Consider the following 11088-nt stretch of genomic DNA (forward strand, 5'->3'; position numbering starts at 1 on the left):
AATGGCAACCCACTCCAGTGTTCTTGCCTGGAGAATCCCAGGGACGGGGGAGCCTGGTGGGCTGCCGTCTATGGGGTGGCACAGAGTCGGACACGACTGAAGCGACTTAGCAGCAGCCGCAGGTTTTGTGCATTTGGGATTTGCAAAAAGGTTTCTTTTCTTCCCCAGATTTCCCTCCCTCGCTTTGTGTATGTTTATTTTAGGCATGAAAATCCTGTCACGCGTGTAGTCGTTTATCTGCTGATGGGCTTTGGGGCTGTTGTCTATGTTCGCCTCTTGTTAATCAAGCGGACCTGAACATTCAGGTGTTAGTCTGGTGTGGACATACACTTTTATTTCTCTTGGGTGAGTATTCTTGTTTAGGACGATTGGTTGTATATTTGACTGTATAAGAAATGGCTGCCATCCTCTGCAGAAGGATTATCTCATATCGGTCTGTGTATTCTGCTTATGCAAGAGAAATATGTTGATTCCAACAACCTCTGACTCATGTCAGAATAAGGAAAATAAAGGAGCCAAGTCTTTGAAAGACAGACATGCCATTCCTGATGGCGATGCTTTGGGGGCAGGGTAGCCACAGGAGGTTTGCCTGCCGTGGTGACCATGAGCTGAGAGTTGGGAAAGAGCAGAGAAATCAGTCTGAATCTCATTCACCCTGCCCTGTACAACTCGTCTCACTCCCTTGATGACGCTCTGAGGCTCAGCTAACTCCCAGAGATGTATCAGAAGATGCTCAGCGTCTCTGACAGTGGTCCGGCAGTCGTCAGCTCCTGAGGATTCGTGACATCCCTTCCATCTATGCGTGCGTGCGTGCGTGCGTGCGTGCGTGCGTGCGTGGTGAGTCGCTTCAGTGGGATTGGACTCTCTCCGACCCAGTGGACTGTAGCCCACCAGACTCCTCTGCCCATGGGGATTCTCCAGGCAAGAACACTGGAGTGGGCTGCCCTTTCGTCCCCCAGGGCATCTTCGCTACGCAGGGCTCGGACCTGCGTCTCTTACCTCTGCTTGTTGTGGCTTCTCTCACTGTGGAGCATGGGCACGTGCCAGTCCGGTACACGTGCCAGTCCGGTACACGTTCCCAGTATTGGTGGCACATGGGCTTTGTTCCTCCATGGCGTGTGGAATCTTCGTGGCCCCCTGGGATCGGACCCGTGTTCCCGGCATTGACACTCAGAGTCTTAACCACTGGACTGCCAAGGAGGTCCTAGCATCCGTTACCATTTTAAGAGCTGGTTTTCAAGAGGGTTTCAGTAAGTCAGAATGTTATTAACACATGTTTTCAGTTAATAGATTTTATCTTTTAGAAGTGTTTTAATTTTGCAGAAAAATTGAGCCGACCATATAGAGGTTTTCCTTCTCTGCTTTCCTTGCCTGGAGAATCCCATGGACAAAGGAACCTCATGGGCTACAGTCCATGGGGTCACAAAGAGTTTCTGACCAGGCAAGTTTGTGTTGTTATTAACATCCTCAGTCCATGGGGCACATTTGTGCAGTTGGCGAACTAGTATTGATACGTTGTGATTAGTGAACCCTCCTAGTTTAATTTCTGTTCTTTTTTTTGGCGGGGGGGGGGGGGGCGCGGATTGTACAGTTCTTTGGTTTTGGGAGAATGCATAGGATCATATCAGAGAAGGCAGTGGCACCCCAGTCCAGTACACTTGCCTGGAAAATCCCATGGACGGAGGAGCCTGGTGGGCTGCAGTCCTTGGGGTTACTGGGAGTCGGACACGACTGAGCGACTTCACTTTCACTTTTTACTCTCATGCATTGGAGAAGGAAATGGCACCCCACTCCAGTACTCTTGCCTGGAAAATCCCATGGACGGAGGAGCCTGGTGGGCTGCAGTCCTTGGGGTTGCTGGGAGTCGGACACGACTGAGCGACTTCACTTTCACTTTTCACTTTCATGCATTGGAGAAGGAAATGGCAACCCACTCCAGTGTTCTTGCCTGGAGAGTCCCAGGGACAGAGGAGCCTCGTAGGAGGCCGTCTCTGGGGTCGCACAGAGTTGGACACGACTGAAGCGACTTAGCAGCAGCAGTAGCAGCAGCATAGGGTCATATATTCACCGTTTGTCATCTTTGTCTTCAGTCACCCAGTCACGTCCAGCTCTTTGCCACACCATGAACTGGAAGCCCTCAAGGCTCCTCTGTCCATAGGATTTCCTGGGCAAGAATACTGGGGTGGGTTGCCATTCCCTTGTCCAGCGGATCATCCCAACTCAGGAACGGAACCCATGTCTGCTGTATTGTCGGACGGGTTCTTTACTACTGAGCCTCCAGGGAAGCCCACCTCCACCATTGCAGAAAACAGATATCTGTTAGCCCACTAACTTGTGAGAAGCTGACTGTATAAACTAAGACACATCAAGGGATCACCCTGTACAGGAGACACAACTGGATAAAAAAGAAATCCCATTATCACAAGATCCTAGCTTTCTTTTCAGTGACTGTCTCAGATTCAAAGGGAAAGGTGTCCCTTTCTGTAACACGCAGCAACACTTTAGGTAGAAAATATGCTTATCTGTGTGAAAGTTCCAGGAGAAAGAGAAATTTATGTTCTAAGGACAGGGCTGCAATGTTTGTGAAACTGACTTTACAGGAGAAGACGATTCGATTTCTCACGCCTTTAATTTTAGGGGCGTAAGCTCCATTAACTTTGAAGGTTATCCTCTACTAAGTGATGGCAAGATTGTTGAGAACCGAAAGAAAAGCGAAGAGTTTTTATAGTTGCCTTGGGCGCAAAGGAAAACGCTTTGTGTTTAATCGGCGTCTTCCTTTTCATACCTTTTTTAAAGAGAGCACATTACCAGGTGTTTCATCTCTTGTTATTCAGTACGTTTCTGCTAATACTAGCATCTCTTCTGATGTTTGGTATTGTCTGAAAGATGTAATATAGTCTGAACTTTTTATACGGCAAGATGTTATGGTCTTAGGCAATTCAAATATTCTTTTAAATGTTTCTCTGGTTTCTCTTTTAATAACATAGCTGCATTTATTTAAGAATGTGGTGTGATATCAGATGGCAAAGTTCAACAATGCAGAACTGAAATTTTGCAACCAGTTGATAATTCGACACCTGCTAGAGCGTATGTTTCAGCGGTGCCCTGTTGGTTCCTCCCGCCCTCTCGTTCCCGTCCTGTGTCCGTAAATCCGGGCTCTACACCTGCAGCTCCACGGCTGCGCTGCCAGTACCATCTTCCTAAATTCCGTTTATATATATGCATTAATGTGTTTGTCTTTCTCCTTATCTTACTTCGCTCTGTGTAATAGGCCCTAGGTTCACCCCTCCTCATTAGAACTGACTCATACGTGTTCCTTCATTTGCGTGCTAACTTGCTTCAGTCATGCCTGACTCTTTGCGACACCGTGGACTGTACCCCTGCCAGGCTGCTTTGTCCATGGGATTCTCCAGGCAGGAATACTGGAGTGGATTGCCATTTCCTTCTCCAGGGGATCTTCCTGACGCGGGGGTCGAACCTGCATCTCCGATGTCTTCTGTTTTGGCAGGTGGGTTCTCTATGACTGGCAGGACCTGGGAAGCCCTGTTCTTCTTCCTGGCTGAGTAATATTCCACTGTGTATATGTACTGCTACTGCTTTATCCATTCATCTGTTGATGGACGTCTAGGTGGCTTCCATGTCCTAGCTGCTGTAAATGGTGCTGCAGTGAACACTGGGGTACGTGTGTCCTTACATTTTCTACGTGAAGAGAAACACTTTGTGTTTAATTACGATCTTTGTTCCATATCATTTTAGGAGAGCGTATTGCCAATATTTTCATCCCTCATTCTTCTATATGTTTCTTCTAATACTAATATCTCTTCTGATGTTTAGTATTTTCTGGAAAATGTAGTATACTCTGAATTTTCCCCCTGTAAGATTTTATGATCTTACACAATTCAAATATCCTTTAAAAAATTATTTTATTGTTGATGGACTATAGTTGATGTACAATGCCACGTTACTCTCTGCTGTACAGCCAAGTGTCTCATTTATACATATGCTACTGCTAAGGCGCTTCAGTCATGCCCGACTCTGTGCCACCCCATAGACGGCAGCCCACCAGGCTCCCCCGTCCCTGGGATTCTCCAGGCAAGCACACTGGAGTGGGGTGCCATTTCCTCCTCCAGTGCACGAAAGGGAAAAGAGAAGGGGAAGTCGCTCAGTCGCGTCTGACTCTCAGCGACCCCATGGACTGCAGCCCACCAGGCTCCTCCATCCATGGGATTTGCCAGGCAAGAGTACTGGAGTGGACTGCCATTTCCCTCTCCATTTATACATGTAGCTGCTCTTTTTGTAGATTCTTTCCTGATATAGGTCATTAGAGAGTTTTGAATAGAGTTCCCTGTGCTGTACGTAGGTCCTAGATCTTTATTTTTTAATATTTTCAGCCCCACCATGCGACTTACAGAATATAAGGCCTCCAGCTGGGGATTGAACCCCTGCCTCCTGCCTTGAAAGCTCAGAATCTTAACTGCTGGACTGCCAGGGAAGTTTCCAAGTATTCTTTTATGTCCAAAAAGTATGTTAATGATTCCTTGAATTTTTTCCCTTGGAGTGATGTGTATGTGTGTGTGTGTGTCTGTGTGTGTGTGTGTGTGTGTGTGTGTGTGTTTCTGTGTGTGTATACATGGGCTTTCCAGGTGGCGCTAGTGGTAAAGAACCCACCTGCCAGTGCAGGAGACCTCAGAGTTGTGGGTTCGATCCCTGGGTAGGGAAGACACCCTGGAGGAGGGCATGGCAACCCACTCCAGTGTTCTTGCCTGGAGAATCCCCGTGGACAGAGGAGCCTGGCGGGCTGCAGTCCATGGGGTTGAAAAGAATCGGACACGACTGAAGCGACTTGGCATGTGTGCACCCACACAAGTATAGATGAATACATTTATTTATTTAAATAATGGGCTTCCCTTGTGGCTCTCAGTAGAGAATCTACCTGCAGTGTGGGTACTAGATTCTGTCCCTGGTTTCGGAAGACTCCCCCGGAGGAGGGCATGGCAACCCACTCCAGTATTCTTGCCTGGAGAATCCCCATGGACAGAGGAGCCTGGCGGGCTACATGGAGTTGCAGAGTCGGACGTGACTGAGCGACTAAGCAAACCTTTATAATAATGGATCTCAATACCTTGTGTCCCCCTTAACCTGGCAGCTTCTGGTCTGGAGGCATGTTCCATTATCATGTCTGGGAGGAGCTTGTTACTGACATTTAGTGGGTAGAGACCCAGCTAGTGATTCTCAGCATCCCCAAATGCCAGGACAGCCCCACAACAAAGCATCCTGTATCATCAGCGTCAAATATGCTGATGATGAGACACCCTGCTTTAGAAACTTCTCTATAATAACCCTTCTGTTGGCCCATTCAACTTGTATGACAAGTCAGCAGATATTGTCAGGTTGGGAAATCTGTATCGACAGGTCCCCCATCTACTATTCTGATGAGATGGAAGAGTGAAGTCACTCAGTCGTGTCTGACTCTTTGCAACCCCATGGGCTGTAGCCCGCCAGGCTCCTCCGTCCATGCAATTTTCCAGGCAAAAGTCCTGGAGTGGATTGCCATTTCCTTCTCCAGGGGAATCGTCCTAAACCAGGGATTGAGCCCGTGTCTCCCGCATTGCAGGCAGATGCTTTACCATCTGAGCCACCGGGGAAGCCCGATGAAATAGATAACAACAGATGAAGGGATGAAAGAGGAAGAATAGGATTTAGTCCTCAAGGACTAAATGATACACCCAGACGACATGTCCCAACGTAAGAGTAGAAGAGGCCGGTGTGAGCCGCAGGAAATGTACTGAAAAATGTTCACTGCACCAGGAATATATGTTAGAACATATAGAGCACATAGAATTCCCTAGAGGGAGTTCCCTGGTGCAGCAGTAGTTAGGGCTCAGTGCTCTCACTGCACTGACCCTGGCTTTCATCCCTGGTTGGGGAGCTAAGATCCCACAAGCCGAGTGTTGCAGCCCGCTCCTCCCCACCCCGCAAGAAATGTCTTCAAGGAAGTTTTAACAATGAAGAATTTGGCACCCCACTCCAGTATCCTTGCCTGGAGAATCCCATGGATGGAGGACCCTGGTAGGCTGCAGTCCATGGAGTCTCAAAGAGCTGAACACAATTGAAGCGACTTAGCACGCACATGATTTGAAAAGGCAGACTGTCTTCTGGCAGTTCTCTTTAAAACCCAAAAAAAGGCTCCACTTCCAATAACTCACCATTTTCCAGACCTGTTTTTTCATGCTCAAGTCTCCACAAACCCCCTTTCATCATTCTTATAGAATGCTTTTTTTTTCCAGCGTTCACCATTTGAAATTCCACTTGTATTTGTAAGCGGATACCCTCCTCCTCCAGGAAGCGTACTGAGGACACAAGTATTTTTGCGTGTGTGTGCTTATTTTTTTTGTTGTTGTTTGATTTTTGTTTTTTGGTGTTTTTTTTTTTTTGCTAACTCGTGCTGGGAACCTGGTACCCAGAAAGTTCATCCTCCTTTTTTGTCCAGTGACCTTCGGTATCACTTGTGACGGTCCTTAGAAGGTGGGGAGATTGGGAAGGACATCAAATCAGTTGGTCCTAAAGGAAATCAATCCTGAATACTCATTGGAATGACTGATGCTGAAGCTGAAGCGCCAATCCTTTGGCCACCTGATTTGAAGAACTGACTCACTGGAAAAGACCCTGATGCTGGGAAAGATTGAAGGCAGGAGGAGAAGGGGATGACAGAGGATGAGATGGCTGGATGGCATCACCGACTCAATGGACTTGAGTTTGAGCAGACTCCGAGAGATAGTGATGCACAGGGAAGTCTGGCGTGCTGCAATCCATGGGGTCCCAGACATTCAGAGATGACTTAGCAACTGAAAAACAAGGAGGGGTCAGTGATGGCAGCAAATGGATGCAAGTGGGAGCAAGAAAAGGTGGGAAGAAATAGGATCAGTTTCATGGTAGAAAATGCTTGGTGGGATCCCATGATTATAATGTCTTGACTGCTGGGTGGAGGGATTTAGACCTCCAAAATCAGTACAGATGGTGACTGCATCCATGAAATTAAAAGCTGCTTACTCCTTGAAAGGAAAGTCATCACCAACCTAGATAGCATATTCAAAAGCAGAGACATTACTTTGCCAACTAAGGTCCGTTTAGTCAAGGCTATGGTTTTTCCAGTGGTCATGTATGGATGTGAGAGTTGGACTGTGAAGAAAGCTGAGCACCTAAGAATTGATGCTTTTGAACTGTGGTGTTGAAGAAGACTCCTGAGAGTCCCTTGGACTGCAAGGAGATCCAACCAGTGCATCCTAAAGGAGATCAGCCCTGGGATTTCTATGGAAGGGAATGATGCTAAAGCTGAAACTCCAGTACTTTGGCCACCTCATGGGAAGAGTTGACTCATTGGAAAAGACTCTGATGCTGGGAGGGATTGGGGACAGGAGGAGAAGGGAACGACAGAGGATGAGATGGCTGGATGGCATCACTGACTCGATTGACGTGAGTCTGAGTGAACTCCAGGAGTTGGTGATGGACAGGGAGGCCTGCCGTGCTGCGATTCATGGGGTCGCAAAGAGTCGGACACGACTGAGCGACTGAACTGAACTGAACTGGACAGGTGACAGGACTTGAAACTTAGACAGGAGTAAGAAACTGTAAATGCTGAAACTAGAAAAATTCACCCAGAAATGAGCACCGTTCTTCTTTTGGTACATTTTTCCCAGTGTGTTTTCAGTATGTTTATATAGTTGAGCTTGTGCTGTTGATCCCGTTTTGCAGTCTGCATTTTCCATTTAACTTTATAATGTTAAGCTTCCCCTCTGTGGACATTTAGTGGCCAAAATTCATCCAGAAAGGAAGTCTATGTCCTTAAGGAAGCGCGTTCTTAAAAAGGGGAAAAAAATTCTATTCTTCACAAGATTATGGGGGGGGAAAATGCCTCTGATGGTTCAGTGTTTCTCTGAGTAACTCTTTATTAAACGTGCAAATAAATTTTGGAGTCTGTTGGGAGTCTGGTTTCTCTGAGGGATAATGGCTAGAGTAAATAAGAGATGTAAAATGTGGGGGAAAAAAGAGAGAGAATAAAAACAAAGCTTGTGAAACAAGGAATACTCTTCCATGGAGACAGATTTTATTGCTGTGACCTAAACTCAGACTGTGTATTTTTCCTTGCTTTAGTCTATTGTCATACATATTAGATGCCTCTTTGGGAAACTCTCTCGTCTTGCATGCCTGCTGGAAGACGCATGATGTGTATCAAGAATGAAGTTCAGGGACTCCCCTTGGAGGTCCAGTGGTTAAGACACCACGTGCATTCCAGCGCATCAAGCATGGGTTCAATCCCTGGTCAGGGAACTAAGATCTCACGTGTCTGCACGCGTGCTGGCTCAGTTGCAGAGTCATGTCTGACTCTTTGGCAACAACATGGACTGCAGCCCGCCAGGCTCCTCTGTCCATGGGATTCTCCAGGCAAGAGTACTGGAGTGGGTTGCTATTTCCTGCTCTGGGGGAACTTCTTGACCCAGAGGTCAAACTCAATGTCTCCTGCACTGGTAGAATTCTTTACCACTGACCACCTGGGAAATCTGTGGCAGAAAAAAAAAAAAAAAGAAGTTCAGTCCCTAGAAGCGCCTCCTGGCTTGTTTTTATTTTTTTTTTTTCTTTGAATTTCAGTGTGCTTTGATTTTGAAGGGTCTCTCACTAAAACCCCGACTGTCTGACTCTTTGCAACCCCATGGACCACAGCAGGCCAGGCCTCCCTGTCCATCACCAACTCCCGGAGTTCACCCAAACTCACGTCCATCAAGTCGGTGATGCCATCCAACCATCTCATCCTCTGTTGTCCCCTTCTCCTCCTGTCCCCAGTCTTTCCCAGCATCAGGGTCTTTTGCAAGGAGTCAGCTCTTTGAATCAGGTGGCCAAAGGATTGGATATGGGCTTCCCTGGTGGCTAAGCTGGTAGAGCATCCACCTGCAGTGCGGGAGACCTGGGTTCAATCCCTGGGGTGGGAAGATCCCGTGGAGTAGGGGGTCACAAAGAGTCGGACACAACTGAGCAACTTTCACTTTGAATACTGTGACATCATAACTCTTAGTAGGTGTTTTGATAACTGTACTGGACCATGAAACATTCTGTTCACTCCATTAGTTTACAATATTTTAGCAGCATTTTATTTGCAAAAAAAGAATCTCCCGGTTTTGGGTTTTTTTTTTTTTTTTTTTGAAGTTTTGAATGAGGATTCTTTATTTCTTAATCTAAAAAGTGACAAAGCAACTCACTCCAGTATTCTTGCCTGGAGAACCGCATGGACAGAGGCGCCTGGCGGACCACATACAGTGTATAGGGCTGGAAGGAGTCGGACACAACTGAGCAACTAACAGCTTCACTGATTCCTGAGTCTCGCTTCTTCACATTTGAAACTCTTTCAGTCTAGTTTGCTTTCTCAAAAGCATTTCTAAATCTCTCCTACCTTTTGGCACTCTTCTCATCTTAAAGTCGTATGATTGTTTTCTCTTTTATTTCCCAAGTAAGACATTCTTCACAGCTGTTTTAACCGGCCTGTATTATTATTATTTGGGGGGTGGGGGGGCTCTGCTGGGTCTTCGTTGCGTCTCCTGGGATTCCTCTGGTTGCACAGCTGTTTTAAGAGGCCTTGTATTATTATTATTTTTTGCAGGGTGAGGGGGCTCTGCTGGGTCTTCGTTGTGTCTCCTGGGCTTCCTCTGGTTGCACAGCTGTTTTAACCGGCTTGTATTATTATTATTTTGGGGGGGAGTGCTCTGCTGGGTCTTCATTGTGTCTCCTGGGATTCCTCTGGTTGCACAGCTGTTTTAACTGGCTTGTATTATTATTATTTTGGGAGAGGGGGCTCTGCTGGGTCTTCGTTGCGTCTCCTGGGCTTCCTCTGGTTGCACAGCTGTTTTAACCGGCCTTGTATTATTATTTTTTGGGGGGGAGGGGGCTCTGCTGGGTCTTTGCTGTGTCTCCTGGGCTGCCTCTGGTTGCACAGCTGTTTTAACCGGCTTGTATTATTAGATTTTTGGGTGGGGGGGCTCTGCTGGGTCTTCGTTGTGTCTCCTGGGCTGCCTCTGGTTGCACAGCTGCTAGAGCATCCACCTACAGTGCAGGAGACCTGGGGTGGGAAGATCCCCTGGAGTTAGGGTGTCACAAAGAGCCGGACACAACTGAGTGACTTTCGCTTTGAATACTGTGACATCATAACTCTTAGTAGGTGTTTTGATAACTGTACTGGACCATGAAGCGTTCTGTTCACTCCATGAGTTTACAATATTTTAGCAGCATTTTATTTGCAAAAAAAGAATCTCCCGGTTTGGGGGGTATTTTTTTTTTTTTAAGTTTTGAATGAGGATTCTTTATTTCTTTATCTTAAACAGTGACAAAGCAACTCACTCCAGTATTCTTGCCTGGAGAACCGCATGGACAGAGGAGCCTGGCGGACCACATACAGTCCATAGGGCTGAAAGGAGTCGGACACAACTGAGCAACTAACAGCTTCACTGATTCCTGAGTCTCGCTTCTTCATATTTGAAACTCTTTCAGTCTAGTTTGCTTTCTCAAAAGCATTTCTAAATCTCTCCTACCTTTTGGCACTCTTCTCATCTTAAAGTTGTTTGATTGTTTTCTCTTTATTTCCCAAGTTAGACATTCTTCACAGCTGTTTTAACCGGCCTGTATTATTATTTTGGCGGGGGGTGGGGGGGCTCTGCTGGGTCTTCGTTGTGTCTCCTGGGCTTCCTCTGGTTGCACAGCTGTTTTAACCGGCTTGTATTATTATTATTTGGGGGGTGGGGCTCTGCTGGGTCTTCGTTGTGTCTCCTGGGATTCCTCTGGTTGCACAGCTGTTTTAACCGGCTTGTATTATTATTATTTGGGGGGTGGGGGGCTCTGCTGGGTCTCCGTTGGGTCTCCTGGGCTTCCTCTGGTTGCATGCTGGCTTTCTTAGCTGTGGTGCACGGCACGTGGGAACTTTAGTTCCTTGACCAGGGATTGAACCTGGGGAGTCACTAACCAGCCTGGTTTCATTTTCCACATCAACGTCTGCTACTGCCTGCAAGAGAAGTGTCCGTGGGGATGACTGCCTTTTCCCATCTCTCA

General features: G+C 47.0%; 1 protein-coding gene across 1 annotated transcript in view; it reads left to right on the forward strand.

The window, feature by feature from the left end:
• The window catches only part of LOC101118590 (steroid sulfatase), a 227089-nt gene extending 217624 nt beyond the window's left edge, over nt 1-9465 (forward strand). The window contains exon 11 of the mRNA XM_060408630.1: nt 9236-9465. Within this exon, the coding sequence (XP_060264613.1) occupies nt 9236-9342 (107 nt within the window). The 3' untranslated portion in view covers nt 9343-9465. The remainder of the gene's footprint in view (nt 1-9235) is intronic.
• Nucleotides 9466-11088: the final 1623 nt, after the last annotated feature.

Source organism: Ovis aries, chromosome Y (assembly GCF_016772045.2).
Source record: "Ovis aries strain OAR_USU_Benz2616 breed Rambouillet chromosome Y, ARS-UI_Ramb_v3.0, whole genome shotgun sequence".
Classification (NCBI taxonomy): domain Eukaryota; kingdom Metazoa; phylum Chordata; class Mammalia; order Artiodactyla; family Bovidae; genus Ovis; species Ovis aries.